Source organism: Lampetra fluviatilis, chromosome 7 (assembly GCF_964198595.1).
Source record: "Lampetra fluviatilis chromosome 7, kcLamFluv1.1, whole genome shotgun sequence".
Taxonomy (NCBI): Eukaryota; Metazoa; Chordata; class Hyperoartia; order Petromyzontiformes; family Petromyzontidae; genus Lampetra; species Lampetra fluviatilis.
Genome location: NC_136281.1, coordinates 3,543,376 through 3,570,487, shown reverse-complemented (window position 1 = coordinate 3,570,487; position 27,112 = coordinate 3,543,376). Strand labels below are relative to the sequence as shown.

Below are 27,112 nucleotides of genomic sequence, written 5' to 3'. Positions count from 1 at the left end.
TGACAAACCTTACTAATTGGCTGTGTCGGGTGGTGGCGGGTTTAACGACACATTTATATATTTACGCAATCTCACCCAAAAACTCTGTATTATGGACAAATAGAAAAAAAAATTAGTGCCCGTATTGAAACGTCTGTACGCCGTAAAGACCTGAAAACTAAATTTCCCTGTACAAGAATACAGGTAAACCATATGTGGTTGACAAGCTATGCATTGGTGGCGGGGGTGGGTCACAAGACATGTGGAGCAGCCTGTGCACGTTGCTTGGTGACCGATCTGACACTGGGCACTGCTGGTAAAGGGCTGGGGTAGTGGGGGGGGGGTCACAAGACATGTGGACCAGCCTGTGCACGCTGCTTGGCGCGTGGTGGCCGTTCTCACGTTGGGCACTGCTGGTGAGGGGGGTGAGGGGGTGGGGGGAGCGGAAGGGGTTAACCCGGCCCCACAATGCCGCGCGCGCGCACATGCCGCATTATGGCTTCGCGGTGCCTGTCGCTAGCCGTGCGCTAGGGCGAGCACTTGTGCCTCGCTTCTCTCCTCTCTCACGTCTCGACATCATCATCATCATCGTACTCCTCCTCGTCTCGTCCTCCTCCTCAAGCTCCTCTCGGCGCCGCGCTACAGCAGCTCGGGGTGTTGTTGGTCGCTTGGGGTGGCCGTGAAGACGGCGGCGGCAGCGGCAGCGGCGGCGATGCGGTCAAGCGGCGGCCCGTGGCGGCTCCCGGCGGGAGCAGAGGTCTCGGCAGGTGGGGAGTTGATCACACACACACACAGTCGTCGTTGTCGATATCATCCCTATTAACATCATCAGTCATCGTTGGCAGCAGCAGCGGCAATGTCATCATCGGCGCACATCGTCAGCGTCGTAAGAATCAACTTCGTGAGCAACGTCACCACCGGCTTCATTACAAACTTGGTCTCGTAGCGTGGTTTGTGGTGCGATGTTCGTCAGCGTCATCGGTAGCAGCGGCATGATCATCAGCATCCCCCCCCTCCACACACACATGGTGACCAACATCATATTCATCATCACCATCATCATCAACTTATGACGCGCGTCACCTCACTCATTACAAACTTGGCCGCGTAACGCGACAGGCGACGAGCAGAATTATTCAGAGAATTCAACATCGTTTCAAGTATCGTCGTCGTCTGTTTCATCGCGCAACCCGGTACGGTGTGAGGCACGTCGACTGCATCTTTATATTCAACTTGATCACCACCAACAACAACAACCACCACCACCACTCGGCGTCCTTGCCATCGTCACCTGGCAGGTGACGTGCGCTCCTATCTCGACATCACTCACACATCATCAAGAGATCATCTCTACATCAATCATCAAGCGTCTCACACCTCCATCGGCATCATCGCTATCACAAACATCCACACCATCATTACCATCACCGTCGTCGTTGTCACTATCACCATAATCACCATCGGCATCCGTGGGTCCATGTTCTTCCACGTTGCAAAACTCGACGCCACTTACACCGATCGGCTTCCTCCACTCTCCTCGATCAGCAGCGGCTCCACGCGAGCCGAGCACTGCCGGGGTCACTGCCGAGGTCGGGGTCAAGGTCAGGAATAAACTCGGGGTCCGGGTCAACATCGGCAAGGAGTAGACGGCAGTGGCCACGTGTCGGCCGTGACGGGTGTCAGGCTTCGGGAGTCCGTGTGTTGGTGTCCAGGAACCCCCAGGGTGTTTAAGCCCCCCGTGGCGCCTTGGGGTCTGTACCTGGTTGGGGGGGGGGGCTTGGACGTTCCCTCTCCACGCAAAGAGGTTACGGGAATCGGGGGGGGGGGGGGAGTCTTCCGATTCCCTGGGAATCCGAGCCTTCGGGGTGAATGAACGGGTCATTGGCAGCGTTCTGATGTGTTCGGCGTGGATAGCAGAGCTGGCAATACGCTCCGCGTTCAGTTTCTAACGTGGCATGTGTGTATTTGCCGTGAGTAGATCGTGCGTGGGGTTTGGTGTTAAGTAACGTTTCGTGTCGTTAATGAGCAGAGTCGCGTTGGTGCCGCGCGCGGTGCGCGGTGCGCGGAGCGGCGAAGCGAGGACCCCTGGCGAGAGGCCCGGAGAACACCGGCCTCGTCTCTCTCCCTGTCTTCATCTCGCTGTGCCTTGCATGGTCCTCTTCCCATCGCTCCATCCCTCCTCCTCCTTCCCTCCCTGCCTTCATCCATCTCAATATCTCTCAATGCCTCTTCACCCCTTCTATCCGTCCATCTCTCCGTTCCTTTTTTTTTTCCATGTCTCTTTTTATACCTCTCCACCCCATGATTTCCCGACCTTGCTCTCCATCTCTCTCCGTGCCCTTTTCCCCCATCCTCTCTTCAACCCTGTGTGATTCCATTCTTTCCATCAGACTCTATATTTAAACATCCTCTCAATCCCTGACATGTGTGAATGATGATACTGAAGGCAGCTTTTCACGAGGAGAATAACATGCCCCGTTTCTGCACCTACTTTCGACCCATACTTGAGTTATTGTGGAAGCTGTCGTCTGGTCCTGATCCCTTAGATGATTCTGTTCGATCGCTTATTTACCGAGGATCGGGTCATTGGTTTTCTCAGCGTACAAGAAGCCACATTATGCCACTTCTTTAATTCTTATTACATCTATGAGCTTAACATTTGTCTGTTTTCTATTGACGACTAAACCACATTTACAGTCCGGAGTTGGTTATGATTAATATATTCTCCGATTCAACCAGCACCCGAGCTGACGTCTTCACATTGCGTTTGGAGAAAAGGCTTCATTTTAAAGTGTATTCCATGTTTAACGTATCTACAAATATATCTATATCCAAGTTTGGGTTGACCAAACACTCTGCGTTTAAATGTTGATCCTATGGTGTACAGTGTTACGAAAGTAGTGCATTACTGTGGAAAATATAAACTAAGACTCCCACCCTCCAAAGAAGTTGCAGTTTTATAATATAATAATTACAGGAGAAGATGAAAATGTATTCACATTTTTCTTTCCAAAATAAATCAAGCTTTGGTTAAGCAATTTCATTTTCATGATGAATTCACAGATATGACATCGCGTACCCGTGCATTATCTGCAGTAGATACACGATTGTGGAGACGCAATACCGAGTTAATGACCCTTGTCAAAACCCATTGCCCCCTCTGCTGCTGATTGCTTTCCACACCATCGTTGTATCATGTCATGCTAAACCTGAGCTCGCCACTAGGTGGCAGTCTGACCCAGGCTGCTGTCATGCGCTCACCAGTTTTTGAAACATCTTTCATGATACTGGTAGGAACCCACTGGTTCCACCAGCCCACAGGGGATTATTGTCTCCGTCCGTCGTGCAGGGAGGGGCTGGGAGGGGAGGGAGGGGCTGGGTGGGGAGGGGCTGGGTGGGGAGGGTGGGGCTGGGTGGGGGGTGGGAGGGGTGGGGCTGGGTGGGGAGGGGGTGGTCACCCCGTGGTGCCCTTATAAAACTCAACGTTTAACCTACTCACGCCGGCTTGTGCCTGCCCTCACAGTCGGCCTTATTTGCGGAATACACCACGCCGCCGTTGACCCTGGCCATTGATCGAGCAACCCAACGTTCCTACCAGCTCCCTCCGCAGGAATGTGTTAATAGACAACTAGAACCTAATGTTTTTAGTTTTTTATGAACTTAAAGTAGTTTTTATTGCTAAATCTTGAAGTCGAATCGAGTACAAGGAATTTTATATTTCACATGCTTCTACGTGCATTCTATTTACAGCATTGCAGATGGCAAAATAAATAATTGTATTACAGTATTTCATTTACACGGATGTAAAAAATATATAAATGATCTGAATTGAAGGGCATTTATAGACTTTGATTGCATTTGGATGTTTTCATACTAAGAGACCATGTCAATATTGCATTTATTATATTACACATTGTTTCCCATTTTATATTATCTCATTGATAGTCGTATTAAACTAGATATATGTTTACTATCGTGAAGTGTTTACTCAATACTCTGGGTGTAATAGAAATTCTGAAAATGATATTGCTCAATTTGTCACAATTAATGTTTGTAATGTTATTGAAACTAATCATCCTTTATACAGCGCTGCCTAGAAACTCATGGAGCAACTGTATGTACTTAATATAATTTTAGGAAACAAAAGAGATGCATTGTTCCATGTCAGAAATAATTAAATGTTTGGAAAAAGATTTTGCATTTCTCTATTTTGTAATTAGAATGTATCCATGTTTCAGTGTTGCATTAATGTAAGACTTCCTGCAGCCTGTTAATTTACTCCCGACTGTTTTTTCCAGTTGTAGTATGTACATGTTTAGTTTTAAATGGCAATGGATATTGCCATTTAATGTGAACACGTCACAATGTTTACACATTACTGGACTTTTAAAATGCTTATTTTAAAAAATAAAATTAAGGTGTCACGAAACATTTTACGAGGCAAATGTATCGTTTACGTTGAACTCCATTTTATTGTTGAACAAGGCCTCTGTGTTCCTGCAGAGCTGGAGCACCTTGCTGAATATCTCTTGGAGGGCAACTTTGAGGCTGTGTTGCATGACCCCTTGGTGCAGCGGGTCCTCGCAGATGGGCAGGCCCCATATGCAGATGATGCCACATTGGATGTTTACTTTGAACAACTCATAGGCAGCTACTTTGAAAATGGTCAGGATGATGACATTCACAAGTAAGTTTCATTTACAAATGTCACAGTTATTTTTTCCCCACTTTTCAAACAAAGAGCACATTGGTGTAACATTTTGTTCTCATATCTCATAAATATCTCATAAATATATATTCTTTACACGTAAATGTTAATTATGCCCATTGGGTTCATTAATTTAAAAATTATTAAAGATTTGGTTTTAATAATTTACTGATGTATTCTTATTTCAGGCAGAGTGTAGTTTTCTTCAGTGCAGTGGCATGTCTGCAGCTCTTTGTGCAGTCTAACTGGGTAGGACCTCCGGTTGATATCATCCCAGCGGATATATTTTCTGCTGCTGTGGACAAATGTGGAATTCAGGTATGAACACATGTACACTTCAATCTAATCATGTGCAGTGCAATGCATGATATTTATCTTGTTTAACGTACGACCTCTAATCCATGGATCAAATGACCGTTTCAGAAATTCACAGAAGCCACACTGTCAGCACTGCAGGTGAATGGGGAACCTGTGTATGACCTGGTGGCCAACCCTTTCCTACTCCTCCTGGCAAGAACCATCCTGGTGACATGTCAGGCCAGACTGGGGCACTTTAAGGTTAATGAATACTTTGCTTTGTACCCATACACATGATTTTTTATTGTTTACACACTACTATTTGATCAAATCGCATGAATGTGAAGTATGTGGACAATGCCAATCGTTAATTTTCCAGATGGCGCCCTGGTGGACACTCCGCTGCCTTAATGTGCACCAGAATTTGCTTGGTGACCGTTCTCCCGTTCTCTACGCGGCTGCTCAGAGCTGCATTGAGCAAGGCAAGTCCGTACAAGCACGAGCTATCTTTTGTCATGACCTCCTCTGGGGACCATTCATTCCCAAGTTATATTTTTGCTTTGTCTCTTTTAAAATTAGGTTTGTGATGCAGTGGTAGCGTGTCAACTTTTATTAGAAGTTGCCATTTAGCTCTATTTATATGGAATCCAGTTAAACTTTGGTAAGTTTAAACTACAATAATACTATTGGAGAATCATAAATATGTTGAGGGACTTTTTAAGAGATATGAAGTAACCCAAGTATCCTATTTATAAATGCACACATTGAGCCTGAATTAACTTTTTTCCAATTTATTTTCCCAAACTATTTCAGGTTTTGTACAATTGCGTACTGCCTGTTATGCTCTCAGCGTTATTATGTATCATTGGATGCTAGGCTTGTATTGTTTCGATTGCTACTTATGACCCAAGTTACCCTTAAAAAAAACAGATTTTAAATCTCGGTGGGTTCTCTCCTTGTAGAAAGGAAATATACAAATATTTTTTTGTATAATTTAGAGACCAGGTTCTCTTAAATGCAGAATTGTTGTATTGAGGTTGGGGTGTATTGATCTTCCTTGTTTTTTGTATAGTGGGTAAGGAAGAGGAGTTGCAGACCTCAGAGGAATGTCGGCATCTGGCAATACAGTTCCACCTGGAGGCTGCATACACCTTCCTCTTTTATTACGACTACAAGCGTGCCAAGGAGGGCTTCTCAGCAGCACAGAAAATGGCTGGCTTAGCTATCAACTTGATCGGTAAAGTTGTATTATCTGCTATGGCTACAAACTGTTTTACAGCTGTTGCTTTTGTCAACACCTAACTCAAAAATATGAGGGTCATATGATAACCTATTTCTCATATGAAAATATACATAATATTTATGATGAATAGTACAATTGCAACAGTGTTGAAAAGAAGTTGTTTATTACAACGAGCCACGAGAACTTAGTTTTTGCATATGAATGCAATTATAGGGACTCCTCTACTTACGAATGAGTTATGCTCCAGAGGTCTGTTCGTAAGTCGATTTGTTCGTAAGTCCAACTTTACTCCTGTCGATTTCAAAAATGCTGTATGGCATGTACACTAAACACAGTGAATGGCGTTAACAGTTGCATCATCTCCTGTAGATGTAGATGCCACTGGTTCTTTATGTTCTGCAGATGTAGATGCTAATTTTCTTTGGTGCTCGTGTTTCCTCTCTACTAAATCTTGACTTAAAGCTTTCGTGACTGCAGGAATTCATATTATTTGGGTCTTTCGGTAAAGTCACATAAATATAAAAAATAATAACAATAAAATAATAAAAATGATGATAAAGTGAATAAAAAATAATAAAAATATCACGACGTTATTTTTTTCTATCTTCGTGACTTTACCGAAAGACCCAAATAATATTATATTTCCTCTACTCCCATGAAAAACGTACCAAGAGATGTCTGCAGAGTTCCTCTCTTCTTCTCTTCATATATCAACTTGTAGCAGGCAATATCAACATGAACAGCTCCAACTGGACATACGGACAGGTTTGTTCGTATCTCTGAAAGTTTGTAAGTCGAATGTTCGTAAGTAGAGGAGTCCCTGAATATAAAAAAAAGTTATCATGTTCCTTGACATGAGGTGCGTTGAAGTGCTTGGATTTCCTCTGCCTCCCTGGTGCAGGTGCCCTCGGAAAACGCACCCAATTTCAGCAGACAGATGTGGCCCAGCTTATGGTGGAGGTGAAGAGGGAGGACAACCCTCTTCCACTGAGTGTGCTGAGCCCCAGCCCGACTCCACCACAGCACATGCCCAAGGTTCTCTACATGCTCTGTCATGTGCATTTTATTATAATTCACATTTTGATGCACTTCACCAAGAGGGGTAGCATTTTAGCGGTAAGTTATTATGCAGACTACTTCATGTACCTTCTCATACTTTGCTTTAACATTTCAACGTGTGTGTTTTGTCCATCGATGTGTGCAAATGAAATAAAATAACAGATACGTTTTAACTATTCAAAGCATGCTTTAATATAAATGTTGTAGTGTTAGTTTATAAAAAAAAAGTTTGTTTCAGCCAGATATAAAGTACATTTACTCCCAAACTTGAACTTCGTTATGCATGAGATGTTCTGGTGAGTGGTTGCAACCTGGACCTATGTTGTGGATTGCTCATAATAACGATGATGATGATGATGGTTATGGTGATGACAGCATGCTCTGACGGTACTGCTTGCGCTGTGTTGTGTGTGTACAGGATGTTCAGCTGGGTGACGACCTTCTACTGAACAAGGTGAAGCTCGCCCATCCGGAGGAGGTGCACATGCCTGAGCTGTGCGCTGAGGAGTTGGCTGTGGTTCTGGGTGTATGGTGAGGTTCTCATGGAATGCATTCTTAGCCTCATTGACACTTCTTACTTTTCAATGTTGGCTTTAACAGTGTTTTCAAATCACAAAGTACATATCAACATTTTAAATGGCACAACATCTTAAGGATTTGTTTTCTTTAGAGCTGATGTTTTGTCCAAAATGTTTTTTTTTGTGATTTGGAGGTTCTCTAGTGGAGCACAGAAGTTTCTGCACAATTGGTCTTTACTGCAGTTTCCCAGGAGGAAGGTTTAGCGAGAGAAATGAGCGGGAAGAAAAGTCAATGCTGAAAATAACTTTTTGTATCCATTCGGCACGTAAAATTCTGCCTTGGATAAAAGCAACTTGTATGTGTGCGTGCTGAATCGTAAAGAGACAATTTTAATACCAATCTAGAAGAGGCAATAAAATCAAAATGTTATTTAAAAACTGAAGCAAGATTTTGCATGAATAGGCATGATTGCTTCTTAATTTGTTTTCATTACATGCTGTATGGTTGCACCGCATTGTAAATGAGCCAGTTACGATTTCATTTGCATGTATTTAAACTACCTCTGATGAAACCCCATATGTGCCATTTTTTTTGCTTCTTTAGCTTGATATAAACACGCAGAATATACCGATTTAACATAACATGATTGTGCTGATGATAGTAAACAATGGTATGCAAAGTATAGGCACTGTTTTTTTGTGCTAGACTTTGGATAAAAGCAAGGTAGGGCCTCTCAACCCTGTGGGCTCCTGTTAGAAGTAGGATTGACAGAACCACACACAAGGTGACACTTACCATGAAAAGAGGTATTGCATAATTCAGTAGAATTGTGTAGTTCTTTATTGCATATTGTAGTGTCTTGTTCTGCTTCTGGATCTCTCTAAACCTTTATGCCAGTCAAGACAAGTAGCAATCTCATACCTGTTGACAATTGTAGCATTTTAGGTCATTGCTTATTGGGAACACAGCTAGTCCTGCTTAGAGCATGCTCAGATCTGTTCTCCACATGCTGCACGTTAAGCCTAGTGTTTAATTAAACTTGTGGTGGTCAAAACAGGGGGGTCACAACATTTGATTAACTTTCATTTAAAGTATATGTAAGCGTAAAATATGTGTGTTTCAATCCACTCAGCAAACTGTGCACATTTTACACTCATAGGTTAAACGAGAAACAGTCAGCCTCAAAATAACACTTCCAAATATACATGTTAAAGTTTTAAACATTATAAATAACTGGCGATTAACTGCAACTGACACATTAATGGCCACCGAAGGTAATGGTAGCAATTCCCGGTACAACTTTGTTGTGGCACCAAGGCTTGGGAGAGGTCACTTTATAATGGACTGGGTTTTGAAAAGTATCATGATTATGCTTACCCTGACGATGGCCAGCTTCCAGTACTGTAAAGGGCACTTGTTAAAATAGCAAGAGAGGGCCGTGGCGTATGGCTCTGCCTGTTCGGTGAGCTCTCTCTAATGGGTTTGACAGCTGACACCTATGCTCCCTTTCTCATGCCTTTGCTGCCTCACATGTGTAGGTGAGCTCGTCTCGTGGGTAGAGAGGGTGTTGGGCACATGGCTTTGGGCCCAACTTCCTGAGCATAACTCCACATCTCTCGTTAACTTGACGGTAGAGTCACAATTTGACAAGGTCCTTTTGTTGTATATATACTATGTGCCAGCTGGGCTTTCATGATGTTGAAAAGCAAATGCTTTGCAATGATGCACATAGAGTTCAACAAAGACGATTTGGTAAATTAGAAGACTATTGCTGAAACTGGCTGTTAATTTGTATTTCAGTCGAATGGATGCATTGCTCGATTTAATCCACGCTTTTTACTGCAGCATAATACAACTATAATTTACACCTGATACTTTGCGTGAGCTAAGGTATTGCTAGTGCTGAAATATTCCTTTAATGACTTTCAGCAACTTGAGCAGGAAGCATCATGTGTCATGTACCAACGGCAAGTGTGACAGTAACTACACGTAAGGGAATTGCTGATCCTTGGCGTTTGTGAGGCCACTGCCATGTGTGTACATTTACCAGCATAAATCGAACTTGCCAGAGTTCAGCTTTTCAGCATTAACTTTTCTTGACAGTCGAACAATGATGGAGTCATGAGAAAAGATGTAAAGAATTTCCAAAATTTACCTTGGGTTTTTTTTGCTTTTCCATTTCCCCTGCGAATTTTTGTGTGCCTTGAAGTCCGAACCAGACTTATGCTATTTAGTTATAAGAATTCAATTATGCTTCTGTTGGAAGATTCTTAAGTGAATCTAAGACAGTATTGAAAGCCCTTTTTATCTGAACCATTAAACCTTGGTTTTTTCAAAACTAGGCTTCATTGTGCAGTCAAACCAACACCATTGCTACGATTAATAAAGACCATTTTTGCCACTGTAAATGTAAGGCACATTGCATTTGAGTCTGTAGCCGTAGCGACTACTAAAATACTGTTTAACTACCTACTCGGTTTTGAGTTCGAATTTTTTTTATGATGACTCATAGATGTATTATCTCACATTCTTGGCAGCACGGATTTACAGAAGAACAGTCCTGTACATCGACTAACAACAGAGGAAATTTCTGCATTTGCTGCGGTAAGTCTTCCTCGAATAACATTCGCATTTTTTTCCTTCTAAGCACTGATTATGCATAGTATTCTTCTAAATATTTCCTTTTTTTTAAAGAAAATCTCCTGCTGAAGTCTTTCCACAGTTACCTCACGACGTAATCTTTAGAGTTTTTAGACGGCGTTCTTGGAGGTCTTGCACAGGTATCCTGAATGACATGTCTCGTCACGCATCTGACCTTTTCTCAGCCTGTTAAATCGATACCAGAAGTTTACGCATTTTAAGTCGGTCATAATTACTGTATAACACCGAGTTGATTAAAATAAAACCTTTAAAAAACCCCAAAACAGGCAGCTGGTATTCTGTTAATGGAGTCCATCCTGCAATGTAAATACTTTCATTAGAATGTCCTGGAAGGAATCCAGAAGGCTTGGTTAAAAAAAAACTAGTCTCATGCTTAAAAAGGAAGTGTTATGATATTTTTTTTACCTTAAGTTTGAGCTATGCTTTAATCTGTCTTCTTTTCCTGTCTCGTCTTGCTTTCTTAGACCTGAGATGTTCTTTTGTTCACGTTGCTGTCTGAATTCCTGAGCCTGGGGACAGCAGCCAAGGAGCGCTGGCTGTCCTGCCTGGTTTGTCTATCTCGTATGCCTCCGTGTGTGTGTGTGTGCGCGCGCATATGTGTCTATGTATGTGTCCGTGAGTACATCTCTGTTCCCATGCGTAATGTGGTTGCGTGTGCTTGTTTGTTTTCACTATAAAGAGAGTACTGCGAGTTTGTTTTCAAAACAAACGAAACACGTTGGTATTTATTTAAATAGTATTTATTTTTCTCATTTTACAACATGATTTTCTTAAGAGTGGAAATATAAAAAAAGAATGCAGGAAGTCAATATGTCTAGACTGGAAAATCATTTATGTTTCCACTGTTAAATACTCAAGGCATAAGGTGAGACTTGAGGCATCGTTAATAGTGACTCACTGTCTGAATCTCTGGACCCCTCCACACTGTTAATTATTTCTGAACACTCCATAATTTGTTCATGTCAATGGTTGATATCGTTTCAGTGCACAAGAAAAAGGATTGTGGTTGCCTTCTGTGGGTAAAGCAGCCAAAGTGTTTTCATTAGCCCATTAGTGTTTGCATTGGTAACTCATTAGCAGAATGGTTGTGTGCTGTATTAAAAATAAAAAGGTATGGGACAGGTTGTTTATCTTGACTGCTATGTGCCTGTCAGCAGTGCATTTGTCTGTGGCGCAACACTAAAGTTTCTCAGATTGTATTTAGAACCCTAGGCCCTTGGTTATATTTTATTGCAATGAATATATATATCTTGTAATAAAGTTGATGAAAGTAGAATGCTTTGTTTATAAACTAAGTTGTAATTGTTTTTAATAGTTCATTTTTTTATTATTACCTAAAGTGTCTTTTTGAAAAATTCAAATCTGCGATTTACTCAACGAATCATGAATCATGATCTCACACTGTCTGGGTGGCAGAGCCATCCAGACAGTGGCAGAGCCACAGTGCAGAAATCCTTAAACGCAAAACCAAAGATAAATCAACGCTTGTCCAAGAACGTTTGGCATTTATTCAGACACAGGCAGTTCCAACCTGGAAAAGTACATTCTGTACTTGGCTGCCAAGCTCGGCTATACAATGGTCCGCTTGCTTCCTGGCCAAGTATACCTGGAATTTCATCTGATTTGTTACCGAAGCACCATTGTGTGAATAAAAGTAAACTTTCCTTTAAGGGATTTTTGGACTGCTTCTGCTTGCTTCCTACTGGAAAAAAAACGTATGTTATATGAAAAGATTGTTGAAAGCCACAAGATTGTCAGGAGATCATTTTGAAGCACATTACAGATGACAGCATAAGCCTTGCAATTTTTCATCCGTGGAAATTCTTGAACACGTGGTTTAATTGTTCATATGTAGAACCTTGTGTCGTTCATAGAGAACTTGATAACACTACGTAACACAATTTTTGTTCCTGGGTAGTAAGTGTTATTTCGTAATTGCTTATGCCTAAAAAGTATCGAAAATGGCTATTATTCCCCACAAACTTTGCTTTTGTGACCAGGATGGTAATATTTAGAAATTTACCTATTTTCAATGAGAAAACGGGCGAATTTGTGTCTTTTCATTCACATCCAGTAAAAAAAAACATGAATAAAAATGTATATGTATTTATACTAAAGTAATACAAAAATGACTACAAAAGATTTAGGAGTGAGTAGTTTTTTGAGATGGACGATTATACTGTAAATCACTTTCACGAATCAGCCCCCAAATGTACTCCCATCATGTTCTCGTTATACTGTCCTTGGTTGCGGCGTTCAAAGTCTAGTATATCCTGGTGGAAGCACTCGCCTTGCTCCTCCGAGTACGCTCCCATGTTCGCCTTGAATTTATCAAGATGAGCATCAAGGATATGGACTTTGAGGGACATCCTACAGCCCATTATGCCGTAGTTTTTCACCAGTCTCAACCAGCTCCACATAGTTTTCGACCTTGTGATTGCCCAGGAAGCCACGAACCACTGCGACAAAGCTGTCCCAAGCTGCTTTCTCCTTACTCGTGAGCTTGTTGGGGAATTCATTGCACTCCAGGATCTTCTTTATCTGTGGTCCGACGAAGACACCGGCTTTGATCTTTGCCTCAGACAGCTTAAGGAAGAAGTCTTGAAGATACTTGAAGGCTGCCGACTCCTTATCTACAGCTCTGACAAATTATTTCATAAGGCCCAATTTGATGTGCAGTGGTAGCATCGGCACTTTCCAGGGATCCACCAGTGGCTCCTACTTGACGTTGTTCCTCCCCACAGGGAACTCGGTCCGTTGTGGCCAGTCCCACCTGTGGTAGTGCGCCTTGTTGTCCCTGCTGTCCCAAAGGCAAAGATAGCAGGGAAACTTGGTAAAACCGCTTTGGAGACCCATCAGGAATGCCACCATTTTGAAGTCTCCGATGACCTCCCAGCCGTACTCAAAATACATCAAGGCTTCCAGCAAGGTCTTGATGCTGTTGTAATCTTCTTTGAGGTGCACCGAGTGAGCCAGGGGAAGAGACGGGTGAGCTGTGAATGAAGAGGCGCCACTCATTCTGGTTACAGGTGATTCCGATTGCCTCGAACAGACTGGTCACATTGTGGCAGAAGCAGAGCCCATCTTGATGGGTGAAGAAGCTGCAAAAAGGTTGGTGACGCTTTCTCTGATCTACGACTTGCACACTTTCATCCAACAAGTTCCACTGCTTGATCCTAGACGTCAAAAGCTCAGCATTGGAATTGGTGAGACCAAGATCTTTGATCAAGTCGTTGAGGTCTTTTTGGTTGGAGTAGTATGGGTTTCTCTCCTCGGCTCCACCTGAAATTGTCATCTGGATCTACAACGCCTTCCTCGCTCTCTGACTTGCTGCTCTCTTCTAAAGATGACTGCTCTCTCTCCGGAGGAGTGGGTACGGGGAGTTCATGGCAGTGTGGCACCGGGGCGATAGATGAAGGAAGGTCCGGATACGTGATAGGTGCATTCTTGCCAGTACGACGTTTGGAAGGGTCCACCATGCAGAAGTAGCAGTCGCTTGAGTGGTCAGTGGGTTCCCGTCAAATTCTTGGGATAGCGAACTCTTTTCCCCTCTGTACCATCCTACAAAAATAAATTTATTTCACCCATGACTAATGTGTAAGAGATTCTCGCAACATTTTTCATATATGATATATTTTTTCAATAACATTGAAAGTTGTAAAACATTTTTAAATTAAAACTTTTACAATTAAAATGTTTAAACAAATTTAATAACATCAAATTCAGAGCAACAATTGTCCATCTTACCTTCCAGAGTTTTTTTTGCATTCGCAGGTGAAATGAGGTGCCCAGGGTTTGTCTTGATCCCCGACAGGCATGCCGAAATATGTCTTGTAGGCCTGACACATCTTAGCAGATGCTTCTTGTTTTGATAAATTGGCCGCAGACATAGCAAAACGCATCTGCCGGATGCTTGCAGCCTCTTGATGCCATCTCGGAAAAATGCAGAAATGTATCCACTTCGGCAGCTGGAACTAAACTGAACTGGTGGGCTTAAGGCCCCTGTATTTATACTTCTATTTATATTACTGGAGAGTTCTAGAATGTTTTAGAAGTTACTCCAAGTTTACTCAGCACTTAATCTATCTGGAATGTTCTGGAAAATAGTTAAATTTCAAAATATCACTGTCCTGCTCACAAAAGCTAAGTTTGTGGGGCATAATAGCCATTTTCTGTACTTTTTAGGCATAAGCAATTAGGAAATTACACTACCCAGGAACAAAAGCAAATTGTTACTGTCATTTTGCCAGCACTCCCACTTGTCACTGCTTATTTTAGAACAGAGGAAACCAACATACCATCTTAAAATAATTCCACTTCAGCAGCATATATAAAAAAGGTCATTTCTGATTTTAAAAGTTGCCATTTTTTTTATTTGAACTTGTTCAGAGGTCAATTTATTTGAAGCCATTATTATAATTACAGATTATGTAAAATGCTGCGAGTTACTTTTCCTCAAGGTGGCAGCAGACATAATACTAGCCTTTTTCCGTCCAAGGACGGGTGTATTGCAGTAAATCTGAAACTTGCAAGCGAAAAGCAGACCGCGACGTGATATTCATTGCATCAATTCGTGTGCAATTTGTCAGGGCGCAGGGACACAGGCCTATTTCATTTGGAGGACGTCACTTGCTCATGAATATTAATGTGTGGGGCTGTTCGATGTGGAGTGACGTCACTTGCACATGATTATTCGTGAGGTGTGGGGGAGTACTCCATATTGAGTGACGTCACCCACTCATGATTATTAATGAGGATGGGTGGGGGCGTCTCCATTTGGAGGACGTCACCTGCTCATGAATATTAATTAGGGGGGCTGGTCAATGTGGAGTGACGTCACGAGCATTCAGGACAGACATTCCTGGGTGATTATAGTCGGTATAATTCACCCGTATCTAAACTTTTGTAATCATCCTGTGTAGCATTGCGTTCAGTTTTGGTATAGTTTATGAAACAAACTCTAAGGTTCATTAACTAAAACAATAAATATCCGAATAGCACAGTAGATGGCTCATTGTATACCTTTTGACTTTTGCGAGTAAAGCCCCTCACTAGATGTATGTTCAGTTTCAAAAACTGAAACTAAAGTGTACTTTCGTCGAAGTGACATCACATTCTATGCACAGAAATTCAAATGATGCTATTGGAACATGCAGCAGTGTTTATTTGCTTCTATTTAGTGTTGACTTCCTGTTGTCCTGCTTATTTTGGTCATAATGGCATAATCCAGAGCATGTGTTATCTTCTGCACTCCTTTTGGTTTTGGATACCCAGGATGTTACTCCTATAATGGTTATTTTGTTACTTTGCATTTGGATGTGGTGTATCCATCAGTTGTGGTAGCTTGCAAAACGTGCTGTTTTAGGGAGAGCAGAGTTCCACACGCGATTATAGACTAAATACGCAATGCATCTGTTGAATAAATTGCAAAACTTGTCTATCGTTACATGCCCACCGCCTATAAAGGGCAAGGACGTGCCTCCGTATGCTTGCCTGGAATGTTGATCTTGTTTTGGGTGCAGTAGCACTGTAGTGCGTACGGCTGCTTCTCTCCATATACCAGTGGTGGCTGAAATTCAGGCAGGGTTGGCTGTGCGGAATCCTGGGACTTGGCTGTTGTGCCCGTGTGCAGGCATCTTTCCAGCCTACACGTGGGGTCCTGATTCTGCAGGCTGGTTAGATGGTTGTCACATGCATGACTAATGGCCGCAATATCTGCACAGGATAAAACTTAATAGCTTCACTTAAAAGCATGGTAGAGTTTAGCAAGTTTATTCTGTTTGAACAATGTTTTTTTTTGTAATTTGTATCATTTGGGTTTCTAAAAAATATTTAGTGAAATGTGTTCGCACTGTTATCAAGTGTTTTATATCAGCAGAAGCCAAAACTATCATAAACGATAATTAAACGTGACTACAATATGTATGCTTGTACAGTTTTGAGGACTTGCCATAATGCATCACTGGAGGCTTGCCATGGCTCCTGTTTTATATTCACAAATGCCCTCACAAATTTGTAAAAGCAGAAATCTGGCAAATGGTACTGGTGTGAAAACCAAGTCCAACTGTCAACTTTTGCAGTTTGGAAAAATAAAAAAAGAACCTTCATTGCATTGAACGGTCTAAAGAAAGCTTTATAGAAAATCATTAGCTCATGCATGTTTATAGCTGACCTTTATAATTCCTGACAAAGACCCATACAAAAAAGATATAGGTCAGATTAGGTCTTGAAAGTCTTGACTTCAAAACGCATTGTATGCTTGGGCACATTTCCAAAACATCCCTGGGCGCTCAAACCCACTTGCTGGAGAATGCTTGGCTGTTAAATGAGGGTGACGGAGCCAGCTAAAATGTGTACAAAGCCACAAAGAGTACTTATATAGGGCCTTGTTAGCTTCGCTGACCCCAAGGTTGGATCCCATGTAGCAGAGAGCTTCTGAGTAAAGCTGAGAACTGACCTTGTTGGGCTCAAATGTTCAACTTCAAACTGGCATTTTGTCTCCTCTCACAACAGCCCCTCTTGCTTGTCGTATCGGTTTACAGCATTACCCCTGCAGTGTTTTGTAATTAGTGTTTAAGTAGCTTCAGGCTGATTTGATCATCAAGCCTCTGCTTCGAGTGTGGCACCACATTTTCCATCAACACTCATGGATATTGTTTTGTGTTTCTGTTTTGTGTTTCAGAAGCGATGCATATTCTTGCCAGCATTCCTGCTGTTTTGAGTGGTGGTGTTGCAGAGCATTGTATTTTAACTAATTTTTTGCCTTGCTCTCCTCTGTCTGCAGTTAATGTTGTCGCAGCCCAAGTTCTGGCCTATCCAGGTGACAGCGCTCATGCTTCGCACAAAGCTTGAGAAAATGAGCACACGCAGAGTGGAGAGAGCCATGATGCAGACCCAGGTGTGTTTATATAGACCTGTGTATGTGTGAAAGTGTAATTGTATATGATTGTGCCTCACCCAATACATTATTATATTAACACTTTTACCGAACTGTCAACTTTCTTTCCTTGTCCAGGAGTCCACTATTCTCCACTTCTTCCTTCCCGCCCTCCCCCACCAAAAAACCCCCAAAATCTTCAAATGATCTCTGTACGCGTGCCCCTCGCCTTGAACCGTATATTGAGATGTGATCACATTGAGGCATTTTATATATCTGAATTGTGATTGTATGAGCGAGTACAGTATGGTAAGTGTGTGCAAATGTTATGGAAGGCAAGGGATGGTCATGGATGTTAGCAACTAAATTTGGCTCACAGTTGTGCCATATGAGTTGTACATAAATATTTAATGCATATTACATGCTGAACACAATTTTATCCGAACCAATATTTTATTTAGAAAATGTCATACTGATTATTGTTGTGTGAATTTCACAGATGAGTATGCACGTATGTTGAACTTCTGTCGCATCGTATGTAGCCAACCGTGCTAATCGGGAGGTACGGGTACAGAGATGATGCCAGTGCTTCTAAACCATGAATTAGATACTTCAATCATGATGTGGGCAAACATGGCCGAATAGCATGCACTTATTAACCGTAGTGTTGTTCTCTTTATACAGCTTAGCAGTTGATGTTCTATGTGAAATAGCATGGGGTGCGCATTGCATTACAAATGGGTGCTGTTGCCCTGGTGATGCTAATACATCTGCTCATTAGCTAAACCTTATACAGGGTCTGCCTTCAAATACACCCTTTCATTATTTACTATAATTACATGGAATGGCTTGGCTGGTTTTAATGTGTATCGCTTACAGTGGTGAGATATGAACACATTGTGAAAAAATATTATTTTAATTTGTATTTTTTTATTCAAAGTGATATTATCTTAGGGGTTTTTGGGACAAATTAGGAGAACCTGGTTGATCTTGTGAACCCCTCTAGCTTGATCTTATGTAAGGTACCTGAAGTGCTCACGACACTAATTTTTAACTGGCAGAATTTGCGCTTAATATTTTAACATTTTCACGGCTCGGTGGTCCGTGGGAATATTTCGTTTATATAAATGTCATATCTAAAATAAATATATATGTTTAAATTAACAACCTTATAGTGAACACTGTTGCTTTCACAAGAGTCTTAGGTTTTATTTCATGGCTTCGATAAATTGTCACACTGTATTTTAAATATTGTCATGTTTGCATGGTGTTCGTGAGTAGCTTTGCATGTGTTTGATTTAGCTAGGTAGGAATGGTATATAAGCACTGAATTCACTATGCATAATAGATATACTGTTATGTGTGCACAAGTTGGTAAGTTCTTGAAACTAAATATCAAAGTGTAACCCAAGTGTGGAGAAAAAGAGTTTGCCAAATTATTTTGACTTGGAATGAAAAAGCTGATTACACATTCCGATAAAACTTTTGGCTGTGGCCGATATGTACCATAATATATATATTTTTTCATGGTCTCAATAGAGCACAATAAACGGCTCGCTCCCAATTTCATAGAATGTTTTATTTTTGTAACTAAAGGAGAAGGGTAAATTACATTACGAGAAAAGGTCAAAATAAAATACATAAACTTCCAATTATCAGTTGCATTAACATTTAGAAAGAAAACAAGTTTCAAAGTAAACAAATCAGGAATTCTATTCTGGTGAAAGGGACCCTGGTTTGCCACGTGCCATTGCTGTAATAAAGTGCATAGGAATGGGTTTGTAATGGTGGTGGAGTTTTAATGATGCCTGTGAGCATACCTTGGGCTATGACCAAGTCTTCCCAGGCACGCAGCGACCAGACACCCTGCCAGGGCGCCGCTCCACAGGAGTGCCACAGTTTATTTCCACGTGTCCAAAAGTGGCTTTATAACCCTGAGCTGTGGACACATAAATGTGATTAATTCATCTTTTGTGTTCACAGAGGTTGGCTGATTTACAGTCTGTGCCACATTTAAAACACAGTTGTGTGTTTGTGTGGAAGTTTTTTTTCCAGAACCGCTGAGTGTACGTGATGATTTAAGGTGCTGATTAAAAGCGGTGTGCCGCTGTGGCATCCAACCCTCATCATTGGCCAACTTCCGTGCGTTTATCTGGGTTGCATGTGGATGTCACAGATAATCTACAACTGTTCACCAATATCTCGGCACAAACAAAAACTACCTTTGAGGACTAAAAGGAACACGTGACATGATATATTGTCCAAACTGGTGGAAAAGTAAAACGTGCGATGAGTTGCATTTGTTATTCAGCTTCTGGCGTTTGAGAAAATGGGACAAATGGTACAGTGTTCTTTTTAACTCAGTCCCCTCTTGTTGATTGTGCTGCTTTTTTCCCCAGGCCTTGCTTGACCACTTGGAAGATTCAACACCTAATGTCACAGAGAGATTGAAAGTCTTTTTCTGTTGCCAAGTTCCACCAAAATGGGCCATTAAAGTGAGAATTAAGAGATGAGAACACGTGATGTGTTTGCATTTTGTTGAAGTGCACACTACATTGTCAGTATTTGCTACATTCTGTTAATGCCAAATTAACTACTAAATTGTTAAAATTAAGGCTATTTAGTGTACTCATACTCTTTGGGTCTTTCGGTAAAGTCACATAGATAGAAAAATAATAGATCACGACGTTTCGATCGCAACACAGGCAATCGTCTTCAGGTGAGAGAGCTCTTAGTGTGTTGATTCACAACCTGTGCTGCATGTTGTCTGCTCCTATGCCGCATAATATATTCCAGATATGTGTCACATGCTGTGTGCTGTCCGTACTTATTTCTTATAGTGTCATTTATATTTGATGCTGTTTGTTAAATACTATGCTCACCTCGTACTGATGTGTGTGCTGAGCAGCGGGAGTTGGCAAGCCTACTCTTTTCACTCGGCTGTAACAGCGCAGCACTGCAGGTGTATGAGAAGCTGCAAATGTGGGAAGATGTCATCGTGTGCTATGAAAGGACAGGCCAACATGGAAAGGTGAGGCTACCACTCGAGTTAACAGAATACCATTTTGTTAAACATTTAATTTGCCTGTAAATTGCCCATGTATTCGATTTATGGGAATGTGGTATTCTTAATAAGCAACAAAAAAATGTGTGTTTTTTTAATGAAAGCATACATTCAGAAACTATTGCAATAATACCCTTAATTCCAGACAGGTATTTTACACTGCTTCCTCGACATTCTTTCGGTCTGAATGTCAAATTAAAAGATTACCCCAAAGGCAAAATACAGGGAGGCTATGATTGGCCACATTTTATTGCAATAATTGTGTCCATCATGCACACATCGTGACACCAGAGTTGTGTGTGGCTCTGCATCTTGAAAGTGTGCGCTCTAGACAAGCACCCCTGCAGGCACAAGGGATGTGTGGGCTCAAAGGGAGGGGCTGTCTGAAACGGCAGCTGCTCGTGAAATCGGAAATTCTGCCCCTACCTGGTGTCGACGCGTGCCTCTAAAGACAGCAAGACACTTTTGAAGAGCGCCTGTGTAATTTACAAGTGTTGATGGATTTACCATCAAAATAATGTTATTAAAGTCTTCCCGGACTATTTTAAAACTGTCATCTTAAATTACAGAGGTGTTTTATTTTAAATGGCAGTGCTAACGTTTGTAGTATATTACCGTGGCTAGGCTGTACCTACAAAAAAAACCCTCATAAAATTGGTACAGACAGTGATGCAATGTTCATCTGGCAGCAACAAGAGCTGTGGCATTGTGAAACGTGCACCAGAGATGTCAGGAGCAGTGCATGCCACTGCGAAGGTGCACAGAAGAGGGTTGTCTTGTAAAACCGACTCAAAATCCTTCCGGGCCAGACGTGGCCCGCGAGTCTCGTCTCTCGTGACTGATCATTTCCTCACGCAGGAACCGTAGAGCGCCAACTGCATTGCCGCCGTCGGGAATGCTGGCGCGCGCACAATGAGACACGGACACTTTTTCAATTACAGAAGCTCCCTTGTGTGCAGTGCCTCCTGTGTTTAGTAGGTCAAGCACTGTGCTAGATGAAGTAGTGGGTTGGCCATGTCAAAGAAGGAAGAAGGGTTAAGGAGCGCCGAGTTTTCTCAATTCATCAAGGAGTGTGAACAGCAGTGTCATTTATTTTGGAATATGGCTGCTTACAGAAATAATGTTTAGTTTTATACAGTGTTCATGCAAATTGCACTTCACAATTGCTGAGGAACTGCAGTTAAAACTCATTGCAGGTTGTGTGCAGTAATTGTGAAGGTTCTAATATATAAAATATTTAAGTAAAATTATATTTTGGAACAACATGAAAGCTGGATGATAATTTTACTAAATAGAATACTTCCCCTAAAATGTGTTTATGAAATGTTGTGCTTATTGCAATGAAAAGAGGACTTTTCATATATAGGTGGTTGAAATTATTTCGTTGAATGAATTGCAAAAGAGTTAAGAATGTAAGTTCCAAATAAAAGATGTTCTGTTTGAGGCTGCGGTCTCGGACGTGGCATCGTATGTTTGCCAGTGCGGCTGTGGCCGTTGTTCGCGTGAGAGTTGTAGGGCCCAGGAGAAATAAAGGAAAGGTTGTTGGGACCCGCGAGGCCAGGTCTCGAACACGCCTGGCTTTTGTCTGCCAAGTCGAGCTTGGTGTGTTTAGGGCTGGAGCAAGCGCTACTGCAATGGGACGGGAAATGTCATCGTGCTGTAATTACCATTATGTTCCCATGAGAGGGGAAAAATAATTAGGCGTATTTTCTTAAATTGCCGTTATCAGATTGAAAATGTTGCCTGAACTAGGCATTATATGTAATTATAATGTTAAATATTTGTACTTGCCCATTAAGAATTATATATGAAACATAACACAATGTCAATAAAGATGTGATGCTTTTAACACAAACGAACACATATGCTAGTTGGTAAAATAGTGTAAAGGATCACAGTGGTATATTTTAATGGTGTATGCCCACATTTTGTCAAAGTTGCAGTATCTTCACTATTAAACCAATTTTGCATAGTACCTCTATTTGCAGCACTGAACCATAAATGGAATTTCTAGTCTTCTACATTGGGAACCAATCTGATAAATAGTGTGTGTGTGTGTATATATATGCACATGCATTTCCACGGATGGAGTGGTGGCGCAATGATTAGTGCACTGCACTGAATCCAGAGGCCTGCGTTACATTTCCACCCATGGCCAACACCAGTAGTGCGTGATATCTGATCTTGTCCTGGGCACCCAGCCACGCCTCCACCAAGAGGAACTGACCAACATTGTTAAGTATGGTTAAACCACCTCCATGACCGACATTGTATTGGGAGGCCTTCATCCAGAAGTGGATTGATAAAGGAAAGTACATATGTATGCATTCAAGTTTCCTCTTGTGACGGTGCTGATACAGGCAGAAGAGGTGGTCCTGCAGGAGCTGGCCAAGAAGGAGACGCCGACCCTACTGTGTCTGCTCGGGGACGTGACGCGCCAGTACGAACCGTATGAGCGTGCGTGGGAGGTGTCAGGCCACCGCAGCGCCCGTGCACAACGCTCCAAGGGCCTGCTGCACCTCCGCAACAAGGAGTTTTTGGAGTGTATCGCCTGCTTCGAGCGCTCTGTCACCATCAACCCTCTGCAGGCATGCTTTGTTGTTTAACATTTATTTGTTTTTGCCCGACGTTTTGTATCACGTATTTCACGAATGAGTGGATCGCTTCGTTGTGAATATTGTGCTGGGTGGAAGTAAGAGTGAGTTAGCTCTAGTGCCAGTGGGGGGGGGGGGGGTTGGTGAAGATCAACATGAGACATTGTTTGCATGAGTGAAGGAGGTTGTAAAACTGATTTTTTTACGTGATGGATGGGCGAGTGCTTGAGATGTGTTAAGAGCGCAGACATTTTCAGGGTTGGGTAGAATATAACGGTGAAAAGTTAACGCAATTGGCTTTATTGTCATTTCAGTATGGTGTTTTGTTCTGTCAACATTTGGAAAAACCTTGGGTCTCTTGTGGGAAAAGTAACATATCCCCTCAATTGGTACCATTGTTTACAAAATTTAATTTCCCTTGATGTATTATTATATGTGGACCTTTTTTGGCAATCCCGATTCAAGATTAGTCAGTTTCTTAAAATCTTGACTTGTTTGTTTTTTCAAAAGTTTGCAATAGAGAATTTAAAGAGTTCAAACAAAATACTCCCAGCATGAAAAGCCTAATTTTATTGACTTTATTAATAGACTTTTAAAAGCGTCTGTAGCTCAAAGTCAGACCACCAACCAAACAGTCCCCATAGATCTCGCATGGAAGTCCTTTTACCAAGTTGTGTTGGGATAATGTTTCTTTTGAAAAATTTCCAGCTGTTGATTTAAAAATAAATAAATGTTGCTTTGTACATGTAGTATTTGTATCGGAAAGAGCATTGCGACCATACGCGTGGTGTGCACACGGCGGATGTGTTTCGCTGCATGGGGCTGTGCAGTGTGTAAATTCCCCACGTCGTGAGAGTATACTGAAGCCTTGTGTATTAGGTACACTCGCCTTCCCACGTGAGGAATTTATACGCTGTGGTGCTCCGTGTAGCTGAGCGCAGCAAAAGCACTCGGGCAGCGAATCCCGAGCTGTAAGATGGCGCGCTGGGCCACGTGTGTGCTGAGTGCAGAAATATTGTGACTGACAAGACATCCGTCCATTGGGATTATCATCCGCAGGACTCGGTTAGGCGATCAGAAAGTGCTGTTAGTGTTGGGATTTTGCTCGGACTAGAGGCAGAAGCTAGCAGCCAATCCTAGAATCCTTTGCAAGCCCAAAGGAAACCTCCAGGAGCCAAGCCAAGGCTACATAAGCTAAACTGAGCAGCTCACAAGACCTTTATTATTTAAACACAGAGAAATATTTTGACATTTTACTGGCATTCTTCCATCTTTAAATAAAGTCTGAGGTTTTTTGTTTGAAATTAATATTAAAATAATATATGAAGTATAATTTTTAAGCTGTTATAGTTTTTTTTATGTAAAAAAAGATTCAAACACAATAGTAATATATAGGCTTATGCGGTGGCTTTTCAAATATGTAATTTTTAGTTTCAAAGCCGCATAGTGTGGACATGTACCACCATGGACACTCGTGGTTGTGTAGGTGACGGACAGGCGTGTGCAGGCTTTCATTAGGGCAGCTGTAAACAAAAAGCTAGCTGTGTAACCGAGAGAAATATTGTGGCAGGGCAAAAGGCATATGTTAATTATTAACCTGTATGCCTGCATGTTAAACCATGAGAATAGTCGAACTTATGCAGTTGCATATCAAACAGTCTTCATATACAGTAGCGTATTAAGTCACAATGAACTCTAACCTCAAATTAAATATTTGGTTCTCAGATTAATGGAGGTAGTGTGCTTTGTTTATGGAAATATCTTAATGTTTTGTAAAAACCCGCAGAACCTTAGTTAGAACATTGTCTTGTTTCCAATATACATGCTGCAAGTTTATCAGATGTGGTAAGCCCCTCTGATATACTGCCAGGCTGATTTTAAACTTTGCTCACACATTCCATAAGAGTAAAGTGGTTACAGGGAACGTGGGCAAGATGTGGACAAGCCTTCATTGGAAGTGCTGTTGGCATGGGCATTTCAGTTGTAACTCAAACACTGTATAAATAAGAAAAAGTATAACGATGTTTCGCAAAGTTGCAAAATGTTGATGCCCTCACTCACAATTGTATTGGTGTCTTGTGTTTCAATTGAATATGTCCGTGTTTTCGTCATTGTCAAAGTGGTACAATATTTAGTTATTTGTTTTTGTACGTGCACATTGCCTGAATGAGCAAGTCCAGGATTTGAAAGCTATTGTATAAAGCGATCTAGAAATTACTCTTAAAAAAAATCCTATGGTGTGTGTCGGACAGCTGGGTGTATGGTTTTCACTCGGCTGTGCGTACATGGCCACGGAGGGATACGACGGTGCGGCGCGTGCCTTCCAGCGCTGCGTGACCTTGGAACCTGATGTGAGTACAGTTAGGGAAAGGCAGCGAGTACTTCCTGTGCTTGCATTCACGAGTGTAAAAAACACCAGTGTTCTAGTCCCAATGCTGCTCGGCAGCATTTGGGTCTGGAATACGGGTGGGTGGGGTGGAACCTTTGGGGTCATGCTAGCTGTGGCTTCCTGCCATTGTGTGGGATTACCCCAAGCTGCCATTCATTGCTTTCCGCTCTTTTCATTTCGCCAAACTCGAGCTGTTTTTCTTCCATGTTATCAGAGGCTTCCACTATGCCAGCAGAATAGAAAATGGCTCTTTTTACTGTGTGCTTTTTACATCTACACTGATATTTTTTGGGGGGAAACAAAACTGCAGTAGTTTTTGTTTCAAATGCATATTACTGTGAAAAGTGTGAGTGAAGTCTGATTTGTCTTTTTCAGAATTCGGAGGCTTGGAACAACCTATCAACTGCTTATATCCGACTAAACCAGAAGTGAGTCATACTTTAATTTAGATATGCAAGTAATTGACATTGCAGACAAAATGAAAATTCTTTTTGGTCAAGTTGTGAAATTTAGTATATATACTCTTTGGTTCTTTCGGTAAAGTCACATAGGTATAAATTAAATGTATGGATCCCTGCAGTCATGAAAACTTCAAATCTAGATTAGTATATATATCCTTGTTATTTTTTAAAATGCAAATTTGGTATGAACATCGAAAATTAAACTAAATAGGCATCCACAGGGCATAATCCAGCAGTAAGACCATGTGGGGTGGAACACTAATTTATTTTCCCACAATATAGATACTCGGTTGCATTTCATATTTATCAGGATGCAAAATTTGGCTGTGCCACATTTCACTGTCACCCAAATTTTGTATCGGATTTACGAGCCTCTTAACATTTTTGTCCTTTAACCATTTACTCTTGGTGAAATTCTACTTTTGTAAATATAGTTTTAAAATTTCCACTTGCTAAAAATACAGAATATGTGTAGGCAGAAGGATCCCTGCTGCCGGGTTTGCCAACTTCTTTGATAAACAGTGGTGATATCTAAACCTTAGAATAGTACGAAGGCTGGGTGGTATCGAACAAACTATTTTTTGCCACTGGCCACTCAAAATAACTGCCCAAGAGCTTTCCCATTGGCCAGCTGTGCCGTCGCATCTCTTGTGTTAGAGACAACTTTGAGCTTGAGGGTTTCAACATTTAATAGTCAGCCGTGTTAACAGTCTCCAAACATCTAAACACAGCCTCCAAACTGACTTAATAAGATCTCCACGTCCTACTGAACTTGTTTGTAAATAATTGACCGATTGACTGCATTTTTATAGTCTTGCGGAGTTTATTAATAATTCCGATAGCATCATTAAACAAGTTCTTGAGTTTTGTATACTTTTTGTGAATTTGTTTCCACGTGTCCCTGAGCCAAGGTTAAGGAGAGACATTGGTGGGGGCCCCGCACAACTGTTTAGGTCAATGCCAAGCTCGCTCATTACCATTCTTGTGACTATACGTCAATTTATCATAACCCATGTAATTTAACATGGAAAGAGAGGATCTTAATCCTGTAAAACACCGTATGTACTTGTAAGAAAGCCACAATAGGACATGCCTTGTAGAATGCCAATATGACACTGTGACACATTTGACCAGCAAGACATTGCTCGTTGAATGTAAAAATAACTTTGAATTCTAAATACCAATGTACATGATTCATTGTTTAAAAAAAAGCTGCCTTTAAAAGGCTTAGATTATACTCCGCAATTAGTTATACTTATTT

General features: G+C 41.6%; 1 protein-coding gene across 1 annotated transcript in view; it reads left to right on the top strand.

Moving 5' to 3' along the window:
- Positions 1-450: 450 nt before the first annotated feature.
- TTC27 (tetratricopeptide repeat domain 27) overlaps positions 451-27,112 on the top strand; it is a 31,037-nt gene continuing 4,375 nt past the window's right edge. The window contains exons 1-15 of the mRNA XM_078858188.1: positions 451-746; positions 4,483-4,666; positions 4,876-5,005; positions 5,111-5,245; positions 5,364-5,466; positions 6,057-6,221; positions 7,129-7,262; positions 7,705-7,817; positions 10,343-10,409; positions 17,251-17,364; positions 19,743-19,838; positions 20,252-20,374; positions 22,768-22,995; positions 25,254-25,352; positions 25,766-25,818. Of these exons, the coding sequence (XP_078714314.1) occupies positions 692-746; positions 4,483-4,666; positions 4,876-5,005; positions 5,111-5,245; positions 5,364-5,466; positions 6,057-6,221; positions 7,129-7,262; positions 7,705-7,817; positions 10,343-10,409; positions 17,251-17,364; positions 19,743-19,838; positions 20,252-20,374; positions 22,768-22,995; positions 25,254-25,352; positions 25,766-25,818 (1,799 nt within the window). The 5' untranslated portion in view covers positions 451-691. The remainder of the gene's footprint in view (positions 747-4,482; positions 4,667-4,875; positions 5,006-5,110; positions 5,246-5,363; positions 5,467-6,056; positions 6,222-7,128; positions 7,263-7,704; positions 7,818-10,342; positions 10,410-17,250; positions 17,365-19,742; positions 19,839-20,251; positions 20,375-22,767; positions 22,996-25,253; positions 25,353-25,765; positions 25,819-27,112) is intronic.